The sequence below is a fragment of the Littorina saxatilis genome, linkage group LG14 (genome assembly GCF_037325665.1).
Source record: "Littorina saxatilis isolate snail1 linkage group LG14, US_GU_Lsax_2.0, whole genome shotgun sequence".
In the NCBI taxonomy this organism is placed as follows: Eukaryota; Metazoa; Mollusca; class Gastropoda; order Littorinimorpha; family Littorinidae; genus Littorina; species Littorina saxatilis.
In genome coordinates this window covers 33,122,549-33,142,031 of record NC_090258.1, presented here as the reverse complement: position 1 = coordinate 33,142,031, position 19,483 = coordinate 33,122,549, and the positions used below count along the sequence as shown (strand labels likewise).

Here is a 19,483-nt window from a genome sequence, read left to right as displayed (position 1 = left end):
TACACAGAGCTGATTCCCACAGATCAAGTTCTCACTCAGCTAAATTCGTCATACATACTGTTCGCACTTTCTCCCAAAGATTAAACTGAAAGTGCGAACAGTATGTATGACGAATTTAGCTTGAACTGTTTACGTACAACGCAGAGTCTGAGAGAGGGGGGCGTGCCCTTAGCCCGGATTGGTAACCGAGTCGTAATATCACGCAGATTATTTAAATTTATGCAAATTTGTCATCCCGCACCGACTACATCTGCTGGGCAGAGGGCAGATGCGTTGAATGCTAGTTGGGCGATGCGCCGAACATTATGCATTGATGAATAGATAAATAGATGGATAAATGAATGAATGAATGAATGAATGAATGAATAAACAATGCAATCGAATCCACAAAATCGAAAGCCATTTGCTGAATAAGTATAATATATTCTAAAATGTACCTTCTCCATGGTTTAGTGTCCAAACAGACAACATCCGCAGCTTATATTCTTGAAATCAGCAAATCTTTGCCTTATTATATTGTACGTACCAGTATTTTTATTTTATTTTATTTTACCGGTTTCCTTTTGCATCCTACGGTTTTATTAGCTGGTATTGGCTATTTTATCGTTTAGCTATAAACGCTAAAAACACTGAAGAAGATAAGGAAGAGTTACTGGGAATGGATCCAGAGAAAAACCAAAATCCGTTCAGCGCTGCGCGCTGAGAGCACGTGTTGAAATATCTCATCGACCAGGTTATGTCCGGGGTGTACCTGAATATGGCCACCAAATTTGAAACAGATCCATCGAGAACTTTGGGCGTGCATCGCGAACACACAGACACACACACAGACACAAGTCGTATATATATATATATAGATAGAATTTTGTATATATTCACACACTGTATATGAAGAATTATTATTTAATTTTGATGACTACATCAAATATCAAGTACTTTTCCAAAAAAGAGTATGTGTGCGCGCGTGTTTGTACAAAGAGGACGACAAGAAAATCAGAAGAGAATTCGAAACAAACATCATACAAAAAATGTTTGACATGACACCTTCGTTGAAATAAAGTAAAATAAATTGTACGGGCAAGAGTTTCAATTGCCGTTCGAATTCTGACAAAACCCAAGACACGCTTGACTCGAACTTCAAGAAGGTAAAACAGATCAAAGATAATCAACAGCAAAAGATAAAACAAAATTGAAAGAAAAGAAAACACACACAAACCATCCAGGGAAAAAAAAGATGAAAACGTCACACTCCTTGCTCGACTCCCACACATTACTATGACCTTTCAACTTTGTATTTACATGACCTTTGACGTGATATTAATGTTGACCTCATTTGTACCCCGACCCACTGCGCTATCGGGACGTCCGAAATTGACACTGGTTGTTAAGTCCTGCGCGCGCATATCTTACGCCTGTCTGCTGAATAATTATCCACGCAGTCTTATCCACGTTAATTACGGTAAGTTCATGCCTTGTCGTGTCTCTGGAATATGCTACATCTATTGTTATATTTTGGACTTTCACTGGGTGGAAATGTTCTCACCGAAACACGCTGTATACCTAGTGACATTTGACCTGCATATTTGAATAAGGTAATATCTGATTTATTGTCGACGATTTGCTGGCCAAGACGACTAGACGATGTTTTAACTTTATCGTAGGTTCTCCGCCTCCCCTCCAATCCCCCCTCCTCCTCCTCCTCCTCCTCCTCCTCCTCCTCCTCCTCCTTCTCCTCCTAATACAGAGTGCATATTTGACCTGCATATTTGAATAAGGTAATATCTGATTTATTGTCGACGATTTGCTGGCCAAGACGACTAGACGATGTTTTAACTTTATCATAACTTCTCCGCCTCCCCTCCTCTCCACCACCTCCTCCTCCTCCTTTTACATAGTAACATTCGGCCTGAATATCTGAATAAGGTAATATCTGATTTTTTTGTCGACGACTTGCTTGCTGATCAAAACGACGTTGTTGTTTTGTGTGTGGAAGATTCTACCCCCCCCCCCCCCCCCTCCCCGTCCCCCGTCCCCCGCCCCCCCCCCTTCCTCATCCTCCTTCTTCTTTGAAAGTAATTTGCCACAAATAGAAAATGGTTGTTGGTGATATCAGTAATCTTTCGCATTAATTAAGAGGGATAAAAACGAAATTCTATTGCCTTCTTCATGTTTTTATACTAGATTAACATAAAATAAAATAAACTTCAAAACTAAAACAGGCTGCACTTAGGTCAATGACCTGGCAAATCAAAATGCTACGGTAAGAACTTGCACTCTATACGCACACTCCGACGTACAGACAGACAAACACACGCCGGCACGCACGCAAGCACGTTCGGACGCACATACGCACGCACGCCGGCAAACATATACTTGCAGAGGCTCACGCACACCCACGCTCCCTCATGTAAGCATGTCATACACGCACCTACGCACGCACGCACGGACACAAATACACGACACACACACGACACGCACGCAAGCACATACTTGTAGAGGCTCACGCACAGTGACCCACTCTCCCTCATGTACGCATGTATGCACGCGGCACTCACGCACGCACACATTTTCTTCCAGCCATACCGCACGCACACACACACACACGCACGCACGCATGCGGGCACGCACCGACACCACCCCTCCCCCCACACACTCACACATTTTCTTCCAGCCATCCCGCACTCCCTCTCCCCACCCCATACCCCTCGGCCTCGCCTCTCCCCCTGCCCCCCCCCCCCCCCCCCCCCCCCCCCCTTAGCCCGTCACCACCCCCACCTCTCCTGTTTTCGACCACCAGGCCCCACTTTGTCCACTCCCCCCCCCCCCCCTTATCTCAGAAAAAAATCCTTGAATTCAAGTTATCCTTCGCAGCATGCAAGGGGTGAGGCATTGACGTCGGTCTAATTGCTTCAGATAACACGTTAGCGCATTACACCTGCAACTTGAATTTCTACGCTAATTTCAGCACATTTTCGCACACTATAGTTTAGAGAGAGTGGCGGGGGTGGAGCGGGGGTGGAGAGAGAGAGAGAGAGAGAGAGAGAGAGAGAGACTAGAGCCGGAGAGAGAGAGTATATAGTGTGTGTGTGTGTGTGTGTGTGTGTGCCAGTGTGTGTGTGCATGTGTGTGTGTGCCAGTGTGTGTGTGTGTCAGTGTGTGTGTGTGTTTGTGTGTGTGTGCCAGTGTGTGTGTGTGTGTGTGCCGTGTGACTGCAACTAGCTGCGCGTTTCAGTTTAAACGCACACACCCTTTCCTTTTTACACCTTCAGTCACGGGTCAGTATCACTGAGAAGTGTGCGACTGAGCCGCGTTCAGCCGGGTTTTTGCATGTGTAACTACGCATATATATGTCATACAATTATCAGCATAGATGAGAATCAAAAATTATAATCCAACCCAAGCTTCATTTCAGTCCACAACTAAAGAATATATCGGACAAACATCAAGGGAACAAGAAGCCTATGTAAATTGTAATATAACAACCACCACAATATGACAATAAAGGAGGCGATAAAAGGCCTGTTGGTTTTACTTCCTCGTAAACAGGAGAGGGCGGTTCTCAGGGGGCGTAAACCGGGGTACGGATTGCCTGACACGAAGGACACTATAACTCTTGAAGATTGAGGGAACGCGTCGACGGTTATGTATCGTTGAAGAAAGCTGTGATATATATATGTCAGTAACGCATTTGATGGACATAATTTCTGCAATACTGAACATTCCAAACATCTGTCGTAAAATAGGTAGCATATGAGAAAAAAAAAGCGAAAAGTAGAGAATGATGCTTAGTTTGTGTCCATTACCTGGGTTTGTGTGCTTTCCTCGACCAAGACTTTTGTTTGTTTGTTTGTTTGTTTGTTTGTTTATTGGTTTGTTTGGTTGTTTGAGTTTATTTGATGGTCAGATGTTTGCTGGTTTGTTTTTTCGTTATAGCACAGGACAACCATGGATACATTTGGTTTGCGTCAGTTCTATCTTAAAGTGTCATTTTACCATTTCTTCCTATTGCTACGTATCAGCTGAAACACAATCTTTCGTGTTTTCGACAACAGCTTTCCATCAAAAGTTTTCTTGCAGATACCACATAGATTATTTTACATTAGATTGTTTTCTTTTCTTCAGATATATCCACAGACCTTATAACTGCTTGTTTTCGATTCCGACGAGCTTACAATTAGACCGAAATAGATTACCCTCCAAGAAAAACGTAACGTGATTAGAAAAAAGATGTAATGTGACATCAGAACCTCTGTAGCTGTATGATTCGAACCAAATGAGAGGTCTTCAAACTTATTTCTGTTCATTTTTTTCCAGAGTTAATTGTACAATAATTCATCTTTAATATTGTGTGTACAAATAATTTTACTTTTTTTTTATTATTCCATTCTACTTCGTGTGTGCGCGCCTGTAGCAGTGTGTTCTTTTCTTCCTTCCCTCTTATCCTAATCTTGAACTTATTCAAAACCCCGTCTACAGATAACTCTTGCCCCCTTTCTCATGCCTACTTTTATTTCCGGTTAGTAGATTCCATAAACTCTTGTTTTTAATTTGAATCTCAATCATAATTATAACAAGCGTGCGCTGGAGAATGTCACACCTTGTGATAATAACAGCTCGTAAATGCAATTATTGTAGTGCTTACGAAACTGTTTCAGAGACTCGGCACGTTTTATTTCCGAGTGTTGTAGCAAAAGATAAAATTAAAAAAAAAGAGAAGAACAAATAATATTGAAAAGAAAAAAACGCTGGGAAAAAAAGCAGCAAAGCAACTTAAAGAAGGCTGCAAGATTTTTTACCAAAAGAGATATACATTCTAAAATAATCAATGAAATAAAATGAAAAAAATTATTAAATACATTCTTTATTAGTTATAAATATTTAATATGTTAATTTTTAAAAAATCACTTACTGGTCTTGCATGATCTGTCTCTTTTTCCGCACATTTTCACGCCCATCCGTGGCTAATCCGGTAGAGAGCGAAACGACGAACAGGAAAACTAACACTCCCACTCTCTCCATTGTCTTGAGAGTGACTGACAAACACGCACCGACACACTCTCTCTCACTCTCACTCTCAGTCGAGCTGTGACGAGTTTGTTACACTCTCCAGTTATAGATACGCCTCTGCTGGAGCATAGTATCACCTCATCACAGAACACAGAGCTGTCTTGGTTAGATAGGCTTGCGTCAGTGTCACCGAGACGAGACTTTCACTTTTAACTTACATGTGTAATCTCGTGTTGAGTCTCGGTCTCGGAGTGGTTTTGTTTTCCAAGACGGATCAGGTGGCATACAGATTTGGGCGTAGTTCGAGTTCAGTGTTCGAGTCGGAAAAGATTCGCAAAATGTGAAGATCAAGTCAGTGTTGAAGGAGGAATAAGGTTTTCTGATGCTCATGGTGTAGATCAAGAATGTTAAGCCGTTTTAGCGTGTACAAATTTTCAATTTAAAAAAAAAAGTAGTATTATAGAAACACATTTGCTCAAGTTTGCTTGGCTACAGATAATTTTCCAAGTCAGTGTTTCTTTGATTACACAGGGAGGTTTTCCTGTATCATATTTTCTGTTCAGTGTTGGTGAATGTATTCACCCCGGCTGCTATTGTTTCGTATGTTGGTGTTTGCGTAGCATTTTCTTGTTGATTTTCTTCCTGGGACAACCTAGTTCAATCTTAGTTCTGGTAAACTGAATTCTACTCAACAATCTCTCTCTCTCTCTCTCTCTCTCTCTCTCTCTCTCTCTCTCTCTCTCTCTCTCTCTCTCTCTCTCTCTCTCTCTCTCTCTCTCTCTTTCTCATATTTATAGTAAAATGTTTAGTCCCTCTTTAGGGCGAGGGCCAGATGCAAAAAAAAGCATATCTATGCTTATTCTTGTCACCCTCGAAAAATAAAGATTTGTCATTGTCATCGTCATTCTCTCTCTCTCTCTCTCTCTCTCTCTCTCTCTCTCTCTCTTTCTCTCTCTCTCTCTCTCTCTCTCTCTCTCTCTCTCTCCGGTCTCTCTCTCCCTCTCTCTCTTGCTCTCTCTCACACACACACACACACACACACACACACACACACACACACACACACACACACACACACACACGCACACCAGAGATCTAAGTACAGACAGAGGGACAAACAGACCTATACACCCCCCATTAACGGAGGGTGATGGGGGGGGGGGGGGGGTAGTAACAACTGGACGGGGTTCGTTGTATATGTGTCACCAGCAGTCATTTGCAAAACAGTAGGACGGTAATTATAAGCCTTGCCTTTGGTCGGGTAAAAAGAAGTAAACATGTATATGTACAAATAGTTTTCTGCACATAAAAACATGTGATTCCTCAACTGCAATAATAGGGGTGCAAAAGTTCGTTCCACTACCCATAACATCATGCGGTTAAAGGGACATTTCCCCTGATATTTCTATGTTTCTTGTACATCCAGTACGACATTTGATGTTGCGGTTCTGATTAAATAATGATGCTGTTAGATTTGAGTGTTATTATTTTTGATTGCTTGTTGTTGCTGCATATTGTTTAATGTTGTTTTTGGTTGTCGTCGTCGTAATTGTTGTGGTTGTCGTGGGTCGCCGGGAGGACTTCTTTAAAACTTACCTATTTCATTCAGTGTTAAAGACTGCGTATTGTGTGCATGTGTGTTTGTGTGTGTGTGTGTGTGTGTGTGTGTGTGTGTGTGTATGTGCATGTGTGTGTGTGTGTGTGTTTGTGTGTATGGCGGAACACGGGCAGTGAAAACTGAAAACACCATACACCCCTTTTCAATTTTGTTTTTTTCCGAGCGAGTAACGAGAAAGGAAGACGCAAGAGATACGACAACAAGATTGTACACTAATCCACACACTTTCTCTTTGTCCTCACATGTAATATGAATATTCACACCGGTGACACTGTGACGGTTCCCCTACGCTTTGTGTTCGGTGCCCTGACCCTTTGTGTTCGGTTCCCACTCGGTTCCCACACGCCAAAATTCGCGGACAAAACATCCATTTATGGTAGTATTACGCAATGTTGCTCTCTGAGAATGGTCTTGTTAGATCTGTGAGTGTTTACACTACATGCCTAGGTGCTGTTGGATTGAAGGTTTTTGATATTTTAGCCGTTATTAGGTAGAATGCCTTCCACTTTACTGCAAAACTGCATAATTCGTAGCATCGGCAAGAAATATCCTACCAAAAAATGCCTGCTTGGAACTGTCCGTGGTCCAGCAAAAAGTTCAACATGTCTGTAGCAGACAGCCCAAGTTTCAAGATTGTAGGGCCATCCAAACAGCCGTAATAATAAAAACAACAAAAGTAGTCAGTGAAATTGGCTGTGTTCGGTCCCCCCACACTTTTGTGACGTAGGCGTGACGGTTCCCATAATTCATTGTGTCGGTCCCCACTTTCTGTGTCGGACCCCACTTTCGACCTAATTTCTCTGTGACGGACCCCACAACCAGCCTATTTTGTGTCGGTCCCCACACCTTCTTGGATTTATGACTTGCCGGTTACTTGTATCATTGTATTCATTGAATCTAATTGTCTCGGAGTTATTTTTCAGCAAAAACCGGCAAGGCAGCACCTTTTGTGATACCAAGTAAGTCAGATGACATCATATCAGTATGTGTGTGTGTGTGTGTGTGTGTGTGTGTGTGTGTGTGTGTGTGTGTGTGTGTGTGTGTGTGAGAGAGAGAGAGAGAGAGAGAGAGAGAGAGAGAGAGAGAGAGAGTGAGAGAGAGAGAGAGAGATTGACACCTTTCCAGATCACTCCGGTTATGCGACACTACCGCGAGCGTCACTACCGCGTGTCACACTACCGCGAGTACGACACTACCGCGTGTAACACTACCGCGTGTCACACTACCGCGAGTACGACACTACCGCGAGTATAACACTGCCGCGTGTCACACTACCGCGCGTACCACAACCGCGAGTACCATAACCGTAGAGAGAACGCATGCAAACTTACTTCTTGTTTTGTGTTCTAACTTTGATTGGAAGCAACCCATTCTATATGTATTCTGATAGTGTGTTCTGATCGTTTTGAGTTCTTGGTTAGCATGACAAACATTGAATTAGTGTTCAGAGAACAGACCAGGCCTTTTTGTTTTATATTTCAAGGAAACATTTCAACCTTTGCCTTCAGCCATGGAAGTCATAAAATGACACGCGGTAATGTTATACTCGCAGTAGTGTGACACGCGGTAGTGTTATACTCGCGGTAGTGTCGTACTCGCGGTAGTGTCGTACTCGCGGTAAGTTCTGTTTCCGTACCCGCGACAGCGGCAGCGACAAAAGAAAACGCGCGCAAACGCGTGACGTGTTTCCGTACTTGCGTTTTAAACATGCGGTAAAATCTGTAAACTCCCGCGTTGCCGCGCGACAACGCGAAAAAATCGCTCCAGGACCCTTTCAAAAAAATCGCGTCGCTTGCCGCTTGTCGCGCCGCTAACGCGTCGCGCGTGTGGAAACACTCCTGGTCATTTTCTATGTGCTTGATTTTCGTCGCGCCGCTGGAAAAACGCTGTCGCGGGTACGGAAACACAACTCTCTCTCTCTCTCTCTCTCTCTCTCTCTCTCTCTCTCTCTCTCTCTCTCTCTCTCTCTCTCTCTCTCTCTCTCTCTCTCTCTCACACACACACACACACACACACACACACACACACACACACATACTGATGTCATCTGACTTACTTGGTATCACAAAAGGTGCTGCCTTGCCGGTTTTTGCTGAAAAATAACTCCGAGACAATTAGATTCAATGAATACAATGATACAAGTAACCGGCAAGTCATAAATCCAAGAAGGTGTGGGGACCGACACAAAATAGGCTGGTTGTGGGGTCCGTCACAGAGAAATTAGGTCGAAAGTGGGGTCCGACACAGAAAGTGGGGACCGACACAATGAATTATGGGAACCGTCACGCCTACGTCACAAAAGTGTGGGGGGACCGAACACAGCCAATTTCACTGACTACTTTTGTTGTTTTTATTATTACGGCTGTTTGGATGGCCCTACAATCTTGAAACTTGGGCTGTCTGCTACAGACATGTTGAACTTTTTGCTGGACCACGGACAGTTCCAAGCAGGCATTTTTTGGTAGGATATTTCTTGCCGATGCTACGAATTATGCAGTTTTGCAGTAAAGTGGAAGGCATTCTACCTAATAACGGCTAAAATATCAAAAACCTTCAATCCAACAGCACCGAGGCATGTAGTGTAAACACTCACAGATCTAACAAGACCATTCTCAGAGAGCAACATTGCGTAATACTACCATAAATGGATGTTTTGTCCGCGAATTTTGGCGTGTGGGAACCGAGTGGGAACCGAACACAAAGGGTCAGGGCACCGAACACAAACCGTAGGGGAACCGTCACAGTGTCACCGGTGTGATATTGGGACTATAGTTTCGGTGAACCCGTTGGAATATAAACGCACGCAGTGTTGCCTACATTAGAAAAGAAGTTTCGGTCAACCTGAGGCGCACTTTTGGATATAACATGTAAATAAATAAATAGACAAATAAATGAATAAATAAAGAAGAAAAGAAAAAAAGAAGAAAAAAAACAAAAAAACACCCAACAACAAGCAAACATGCAAACAAACACACAAACAAACAAACAAAGAAGAAGTCGTTTACACTATTTTGAGCTAAGGGGTATTGTGGTCTGCTGACAGTAATTTCTGTGAGTAAATTGTCCATTATCCCCGAGTACGCTAGTACCTGGGCTCAACAGACTTTAAGTGTGTGTGTGTGTGTGTGTGTGTGTGTGTGTGTGTGTGTGTGTGTGTGTGTGTGTGTGTGTGTGTGTGTGTGTGTGTGTATGTGTGTGTGTGTGTTTGTGCGTGTGTGTGTGTGTCTCGACTTAACAGCTTATTGCTGGGAAACTACTGGGCGCAGTTCGTTCAAAAGTTGATACACTAACTTGATAATAGGTCCGATTGATCGTATTAAAACTTCATAATGTTACCTGGGACCTAAATGCGAAATAAACCACAAAAACGACATGGCGGTGGGAGGAATTCACACGGAGCAACAGCCAGCCAAGCAGCCTGGTAGAACAGCCAGCCAGCCAGCGGATACTGTCGTCACAAAAAGACGTCATGACAAAGCTGCACGCAAAGCGAAAGAGACTTTGACGTCATTTACTTTTCAGTTCGGAATTTTCCGTCTGTTCCTAGATTGTCAGTGAAGACCTGACCTGAGTAAGCTTACCCAAAACGTCTTTGTTCTCTATTCACATTGCAGCTGTGAAATAATCAGTCATGTGTCTCGGTCGTGTAGGTACAGAGTTTGCTTGTCGAAACGAGCCAAAAGGCTTTAGAATAAAAGATTTCACGCATTGCTTGGCCATCTGATCACAGATGAGGTCGCAGTTTGTAGGTTGAATCTATGAATCGGCTAGAGATAGATCTGCATTTCTGGTCAGAAACCAACATTCACACCACAGGCATTCCAAACATTTATATTGTTAAGTTATAAAGAGGGTCGGCAGGATATTTTTCACTGTGATCAAATAAAAGAGAAAGGCTAGTCACCACGCACATCCTCGGCTCGCATGCAATGTATTTATATAGCAAAGGGAATGCCTGTAATTCACACAGAGCAATCACTTGGTCTTAAACGTGCACAAGACAAAAACTTTCATACTGGGGGAGCGAGCCAGTCTGAAGAGTACTCGGGTCCAGCGCGAGCGTTTTTTTATCATCAAACGGAGATAAACTTATACTATATGCATTGATTTAAATGTAAACCTGGATATGCATTAGGCGAATGTTGTTAGTTGTTTTTTTTCTTTGGTGTCTGAGGAATTATACTGTTGCTAAACTTTGTTTTCACAGCAGCAATCATACTCACCAGACTCAGAGACAAAAAAAGTCATTTCTTACTTTGGTGAATTTGAGAAGAAAAAACCCCACTATTTTTAGAATCAATTCTTTTCGACAGTATTTCATTACCAAAAAACCCACAAAAATCTAGTTATTGGAACGTTTTTACAAAACTAAACAAGACAAGCAGATTCAGACGGCAATAGTACTTACTCTAGTGTGTTACTGAATACGCACTGTTACATTGGTCATACGTTGTCATTTAATCAGCTTAACGAATTATTAAGTCATCAACAAAAGTAAAACTACTCTAACCAAAACCACGTGACCCTCAGCAAATCACACTGATGGTACCAGCTACACAAAATATTAGTAATCAATCGTAGTCTTGTCATTCGCATTCCGGTGATATTGTTTTCCCCTGAGACCCATTGGTGTCTTGCACCGTGCATAACGTAGATGACACAGGTTGGTCCTGTGCATCTAACACGCGTAAGCGTGGTGCCCGGTGTAGACTGAAATTTGATCCCCCCCACAGGACTAGATGACTCTGTACCATCGTGTCACTTTCGCCAAACGCGGAGAATAGATGCAGAGTGTACAGGCTATGTAACAATCGGGATCAAGATCGAATTTCACCGGCACCGTGCCTGGACTATAAGCCGGTTAGGAAACTTGTAAAACATGCATTGTCTTACTTTGCACGAGTTTGTGTCTCATCATTATCAAAACGAACAATGACAGTTTTATGACGTCCCAGTTCTGTTGCATGATTTTGATTTGCTGAATTCCTGCGTGGTTCACTGGTCATTTCGTTGTTAAATTAGATATGAGTTAACGGATTTCCTCCCAGGGACACATACTTTTCATGTTTCTTGGTTTTCTGCTTGTTTCTGTTGACTTTGAGGGATAATGAAAATTCTCAAGTTGTTTTTGTCACGAACTCGTAACATACAAACCAACAAATTTTGGTCGTTTGCTCGTTGACTTTTTTCTATGAACGAAGAAAATGCAGACGACTTACGTTTATCAAAACAAACTTTCAATGAAACAAAATTTACAATTATTTGTGTGTTTTCCTATTTTTTTTTCTGTCTATCGTGTTATCATTTTGTTTTGTTTTGTTTGTTTAGCTCATGCAGTGATTCCAGCTAGCCCCGGCAATAGGCTGAATTTTGACTTTTTAATGATTCAGTGTGGTCAGTATTACTTTTGTGAATGAATTTATCACAATGGCTATTTTGTTTGAAATTAGATAATTGCATGGGCTTATGATGTTGAAGTTTCTATTAGATGTTTCAGTGATGTTTGCAATTTCTGGTTTTGTCCTTTTAACGTCACTTGAAGTTCAGTATTTCTTTGGCTTGGTTGTATTTGATCCCTCAATGACTCTTTTGTTGTTCATGCTCTGAATGTCCCCGTAGGCCCTACTCACCAAAGAAAACTGAAAATAACAAACTCGGAACAAACAAACTTGAAACAAGCAAAACAAGCAAACAAAACAAACAAACCATATCGAGACAAACACGAACAAACAAACAAACTAACAAACTAAACGAGATTGTTTTTTAAATTAAAAGAAAACCCTAAAGACACCCGATTACATCAGCCCTTTACGAACTGTACTATAGTACGTCTTACTGATTCAGAGTGGTTTAGTTCTACAGACACTAAATGTGTCCGGCCGCCAGACAGGCAGATAAGGGACCAAAGACTGTTAATGGACACATTCTCTCATTATCGTCTGCCTTTACACAACATTCATTCCAGCTACAGATAGTAACATTCCTGCAGGAATTAACACCGACTAGCCGCCATGATAAGCTAACGGTTATCATCAGTTTCTGACACCAGGCAGTGAATACAGTGCAGTGCTCTGATTGGCTGAGACATGATCTGTGCGTGTGACGCTGGGCCATGCGATTCCAGAGACCTTGCCGGCGAGAATTCACAATGTCTCGATGTACACAACCAGAGATCTATATATCTCAGGGCCGGACTACCGGGGGGGTTATGGGGGTTGCGCAACCCCCCCCTAGCCTAAACATGTACCTTACTTATTTAATTTTTTTTAATTATTGCTTATTTTATGCCGTTTCATGCAAGGAGCGACCATTTTCCTATCTCATAATATGACCTACCCATCAGCTTCGCCCCCTGACCCCCACAACGAGGGGGGGGGGGGGGGTTCTAGGGTTTCCGGACCCCCCCCCCCCCCAGCCAAAAAATAAAAATATTGAATGAGGTATGCATTTCTTTATTTTACATTGAGTTTCAATTTTTGGGGTATTAATCAGTGACAAAATCTGCTGCCTGAAACTGGTAATGATCATCCTCAGAATGCACCAGATTGCACCATTTTGCATCCTTTTTTTCAAAATTTTCCGGGGGAGCATGCCCCCGGACCCCCCTAGCAAGCTAGGCGCTTCGCGCCGTCGGCTCGGCGCTTCGCGCCTTCACACCCATATCTTCACAATATACTTTTGAAAAAAAACACCCATAAAATGAACTGATCCGCCCCTGCCGCCACACTGGCAACCCCCCCCCCCCTCCTCTTCGCCTAGTCCGGCCCTGTATCTGGTAGAATTTCTATGAAAAAACACTGACTAAAGAACTTTTCAGTGTATACGACCCTTGGTTGGATGTGTATTCTGCAGAAAATCCGTGCGGTAACGTACGAAACAATATTTTTAAAAATCAAATCAGTTAAAAATTTGTTTAAACCCGATAAGCACGCAGGCACACCAACGCTGACGCATTCAAGCAAACAGCCAATGCAGGACTTGCAAGCAAGTCAAGAAAAGGGCGAACGAAAGAAAGAGACGAAAAAGAATGGCTAAGAAAGGAATGAGAAAAACAGAAGTGATAGGAAATCAGAAACTGACAAGAGAGGAAAAAGGAACTCGCTGCCCAAATCACCCCCCCCCACACACACACACACACACACACACACCCGCCACCCCCCTTCCCCATCCCTTCAACCCCTAAAACATAAAATAACATTATTTGACCCAGGGCATGCCTTGTATACTCAAGCTCTCACGTGCAGTCGCCATTGTTTAATACTCAAGCTGTGTTAATTTATTCAATGACTTTGATGCTGTGTCGAACAAACAACTTCTGTGTAGTTATCAATTGATTGAGTAACCCAACCTGACAAGAAAACAGCAAATAACCAGATGCCGCATCGTGATCAGTTATTATATTAATATTCAGGCCAATAGGTCAAAGGTACAAACGAAGGGAATAACTTGACAAAAGAAGCTTACTTGTCTCAAATCACTTTCACAAAGATCGGCGTGCGTGGGGATATTCAGTCATATGACATTCAGACGTCTTCCTTTCACCGGCCCGGGGTTGATAACCTCAGACGAAGACGCGCGCCCTTCTGGTCGCACGCACACACACACACACACACACGCACACGCACACACGCCGGCAGTCATGCACACACACACACACACACACACACACACACACATAGACGCACGCACGCACATACACATACACGCACACACGGCCGGCGGCAATCACGCACGCACGCACGCCGCACACACACGCACTCACACACACAGACACACACACACTCACACACACACACAAACACACACACACACACACAGGGGCGGATCTGGGGGGTGCAATGGGTGCAATTGAACCCCCCCCCCCCCAGCGGGGGAAAAAAAAAAGAAAAAAATAGAAGAAAAAAAAAAGAAGAAAAATGTATCACCTGAAAATAGCACTTTACACGCTCAGATTGCACCAGATTGCACAATTTTGCTTCCTTTTTAAAAAAAATTCCGGGGGGGCATGCCCCCGGACCCCCCTAGCATGCTCGGCGCTTCGCGCCATCGGTTCGGCGCTTCGCGCCTTCTCTGATAAGATACAAAAAAAAAAAAAAGAACTTTGCACCCCCCCTTTCAAAACCCAGATCCGCCACTGCACACACACGCACTCACACACACAGACACACACACACTCACACACACACACAAACACACACACACACACACACTGTTCATGAAACTACAGGTACGTACTGGCTGTGAACAGGGCCGGACCAAATGAGTTGTAAGGGGGGGGTTCCTCCTTTTTGGGGGGGCAAATCAGCGAAGTGGCGAAGCCACAAGCGCGCGCCTGCTTTGCAGGCGCGGGAACTAGGGGGGTCTGGGGGCATGCTCCCCCGGAAATTTTTTGAAAAACGGTTAAAATCTGTGCAATCTGGTGCATTCTGGGCCTTGTTTTGAGGGTTAAGAGCAGCATTGTTTTGGTGCTAAAACTAGTAAAAGTCAAAGCAAGGTACATGCTTTTTCCAGGGGTGGGGTTCCGGAACCCCTGGAACCCCCCCCCCTGGGTCCGGCCCTGGTGAAGAGAAGCAGTGTTCTTGATGAGGATGTTTTGGCATTATACGATCGTACCTAGGATTACCTATTCACAAGCCCAAAAACACCCGAACAGAATGAAACCGTTCATTGTAAAAATGAAACTTCGGCGTGAGATCCTGTTCCTATTTCTGCTGTCCATGAACCTTTCAAAACATGATTCTTTACATCAACATTTAGCAAAGAGAACTACTGTCGTGTTTATGGGCTATAGCAAACTCGAAGCGTGTCAGTATTTTCCTGTCATTTTTGTTGTTGAGTAGTTGTGAAGGTACAAACGTTCCCATGTAACCATCGTGTCATTCGCAACTTATCTGACTCGAATTGTACATGGTAGTTGAGAATACTTTTCTTGGACACATACCATGGCCGGACCTAAGTAGGATGAGGTGGGGGGGGGGGGGGAGGAGGGGGTTCCCAATTGTGGTAGGGGTACATTAGTTGAGGGTGCGAATCACCCAAACCTCCTAGGGGGGTTCGGGGGCTTGCTCCCCCGGAAATTTGTTGAAATCTAGACTAAAATATGTGCAATCTGGCGCACTCTGGGAGTATTTGTCATAAACTGTTTTTGGTTTTTGTACCCTTGGAGGAGGTACATGGTCAGGCCAGGGGGAGGGGGTCGGGGGGGGGGGGGGGGGGGGGCTCGGCCCTGCATACGAACAATCTATAGCGTGGTTGCTTTGTTTTGCGGAGTCCAGTTGGTGACACCTATGCCATACTGCGACATTAACTTCAGCTGTTGGTTTCGATATGTGTCCAGGTTGAAATATGCTCTTAATTCGGCTTGTGAACGTATGAATAGCCGGTTCTGAAATGATTTACAAGGTTTATTTTCACGGGACGTATGATATTGTTACAGAAAGACGCTTTCCTGTTAGTGTGTATGTGTGTGTGTGTGTGTGTGTGTGTGTCACAGTGTATGTGCGTGTGTGTGTCAGTGTATGTGTGTGTGTGTGTGCCAGTGTATGTGTGTGTGTGTGTGCGCGCGCGCGCGTGTGTGTGTGTGTGTGTGTGTGTGAGTGAGTGTGTATGTGTATGTGCGTGTGCGTGTGTGTGTGTATGTCACAGTCAGTGTGTCACGTGTGTGTGTGTGTTTGTGTGTGTGTGCGCGCGCGCGCGCGTGTGTGTGTGTGTGTCAGTGTGTGTGTGTGTGTATGTGCGTGTGTGTGTGTGTGTGTGTGTGTGTGTATGTGTGTGTGTGTGTGTGTGTGCCCACGGTGTGAGTGTGCCACCGAGTGTGTGCCCGTGGGTGTCAGTGTGTGTACGCGCGCGGCGTCCCGCGGCGTGTGTGCGTGTCTGACAGTTTCTGTCTATGTCAGTCATTGAGCCTGTGTTTTAACTGCCATTTTTCTTCCCGGTTTACCAAAGAAAACAATAGATCGACATGAAAACAAAAAGAGTTATATGGGGTCAGGTTGGAATATGATCTGACGGTGACTTGACAAACACACAGCGCCGTCGCGAACTGGCCTTAAATGCCACACTTTGTGGCTGATTTTATGTGGCTACGTGTTCGAAGCATGTTTACAGTCTGTACTGTAATCTTTGTCTGAGAATCAGGGCTGTACAGGGAGTTATGTACACATAATGAACGTTGACGATTACGTCTTCGGCCGTCCGAAGTGTATGGTAAGAGAATTCCAACCGGAGGTCACCAGTGTCAGGTTGACTTTAGTTCTCTTTTATTCTTGTCCCTAACCCCAACTCCGAATCCCCCCCCCCCCCCACCCCACCCCCTCACTCCTGTTCTTTGTCGGTATATATTCAAACAAATGAACAATGTACCGCATGGAACAGTAGACGAATACTAAGTTCCTTTTGATAGTGATTTCTTCAGAGAAGAAGAAGGTTGGGAAAAAAACGAAGCTTGGTTCTTGTCTTAAAACAATAGAAAATGTACAACATGAAATTAGTGTGTCTCGGTGTTTGTTCATCAATATTTCTTCAGATGTTGATAGCTGTCTTCTTAAAAAAAAAAAAAAAACAATTTTTTTTAAAAGACAGCTTTCAACATCTGAAGAAATATTGATGAACAAAGTTAGCTGTCTTCTTCAGAGTCAGTGTCACGGAAAAGGAATTTTGCATCTTAGAAATGGAAATGTGCTCGTCAGTGTACATGTTTACAGTATTAGGTTGATTTTGCATTATTGATCTGAATTATTTTTAGGAATTGCTCATTACATTTTATGTGGATATGTTGCAGAAATGGGCTGATGGTAGATTTGCGTTGTTGAACTGCCTTGCGTGTTATAAAACTTACCGCGGCCCACACAGTTAGTACACTGAGAAAGCAAAGAAAGTTTCATTTCCGCGAAGACGCCCTCCGCTGTTATGTTTGATATCAGATGTCAAATTCAAGGAACTTATTCACACTTGTGATAATAGATGGTAAACATCTCATATTCCGTTCTTCAAAACAACCCCTCGAAAGTTGACCTAGTTCGGGACACGCCCCCTTTGATTTTGCGCTCTTAACAGTTACCTCCCCTTAAAGAAGTCTTCTGTGGGCGAAGGAGTAACTTGTCGATCTTGCTTGGCAACCGTGACAGCAACATGGCGGCCGAAGAATCTAACAAGTACTACCTCGAAAGTATCCTTGATTTGCTCGTATTCATTGTGAATTAACGATTATTGAAAAGTATTAATATTTTGTTTAATGTGTAATGGCTTAATCAGTGGACAATTTTAGAATTTATTGAGGTATTTAATGAAATTTCATGTACTGAACTGGTTTTATTTTGGCGCGATTGCTTGTGAACGAACAACTACTAAGTTCGGTTCAAATGTTTCTGAAAAACCACGCTCAACATGACGATTTTTGTGAACTGTAAGTGTCGCTTCGAACACCCTTTTTGTCACTGATTTGGGGTTACTTTGTGTAAAGTATCCTTCATAATGGGTGGCTATTAACACTCTTTCATAGAACTGAGTGGAAAAGTTACACATCGAGGTAGAGCTATAAGATTTACAAATCTGCTAGTTGCTGTAGCTTGTAGGTATCAACAGTTACACACAGCTATATAGACAGACGGGACACATACACACACTCAAACAGGTATAGACTGAAGAAAAGAGACTTTATTTTAAAACAATGAGGTAAACATTGAAAATTAATTAAGTGGGAAGTGAACGTTGATACATGAATCGTCACTTCTAGTTTTGTGTGAGATTTTCCTCAACTTTGCCCAGAAGAGGAGGTGATTGATGACACCCGTGATGAGTTTGACTACGAAGAGGTGTCAGTGGAGGAGGACTTTGTTCCCCCTGGTAAGTGTCAACATTACCGCCATTTAAAACAAAAACACACTCACGGTCCTGCTAATTACCGTCAACTACCGTCAACTACCGTCAACTGCCGTTACGGAACTACCGTCAACTATCGTCAACTTTTTGTGTGTCTTGAACTTCTTTTTTCCCCCTAAATGCAGGTGGCTGAGTTCGAAAAAGTGACTTGCGAAGGTAGCGGAATCGCCATTTGGGGCGGTACTACTTGTCTCCGAAAACCTCCGAAAACCCCGAAAACCTCTTCAGAAATAAGAAAATTCGTCCTTAGATCGTGTTTTGTTTCATAATTGTTTGCAATCATGACTTATATTTGCAACTTTCACCGTTCATGGCATTATTTTCGTGTTTGTGCGAGGATTTACGAAGGAGCGGAAGCACTAATCACATGACGTCATCAATACTTGTGCGGCTTTCGAGTAACAAGAGTTACCTCCCTTGCATTGAAATTGTTGCATCGATTTCGTCGATAATCCGGCTCTCAACACAAATATAAGGGTGCATGTAGCATGAATCAGGCTTACTTTTCACAGGCATGTCCAATACTTCACTTTGTCCTAGTCATCCACTTCTCATCCACTTCTACTTCGTGAATCACAAAAATCCCGTGCTTATCGCCCCAAATGGCGATTCCGCTACCTTCGCAAGTTTCGAACTCAGCCACCTGCATTTAGGGAGAAAAAAAAAGAAGTTCAAGACACACAAAAAGTTGACGGTAGTTGACAGTAGTTCCGTAACGGCAGTTGACGGCAGTTGACGGTAGTTGACGGCAGTTGACGGTAGTTGACGGTAATTAGCAGGACCCCACACTCATGCACGTATACACACATACAGACATATACACTCATATTGGTACAGTGATATGCACATAAACACACACACACACACACACACACTCATATTGATACAGAGATATGCACAGACAGACATGCACATAAAACATGCACACACACACACACACACTCATTTTGATACAGTGATATGCACAGACAGACATTC

The 19,483-nt window shown here is 43.3% G+C and overlaps 2 protein-coding genes across 2 annotated transcripts in view; one reads left to right on the top strand and one right to left on the bottom strand.

Moving 5' to 3' along the window:
- The window catches only part of LOC138946585 (cubilin-like), a 196,216-nt gene extending 191,010 nt beyond the window's left edge, over nt 1–5,206 (bottom strand). The window contains exon 1 of the mRNA XM_070318030.1: nt 4,910–5,206. Within this exon, the coding sequence (XP_070174131.1) occupies nt 4,910–5,019 (110 nt within the window). The 5' untranslated portion in view covers nt 5,020–5,206. The remainder of the gene's footprint in view (nt 1–4,909) is intronic.
- A 12,442-nt stretch (nt 5,207–17,648) lies between these two features.
- LOC138947607 (sperm-associated antigen 16 protein-like) overlaps nt 17,649–19,483 on the top strand; it is a 29,444-nt gene continuing 27,609 nt past the window's right edge. The window contains exons 1-2 of the mRNA XM_070319119.1: nt 17,649–17,792; nt 18,392–18,469. Of these exons, the coding sequence (XP_070175220.1) occupies nt 17,756–17,792; nt 18,392–18,469 (115 nt within the window). The 5' untranslated portion in view covers nt 17,649–17,755. The remainder of the gene's footprint in view (nt 17,793–18,391; nt 18,470–19,483) is intronic.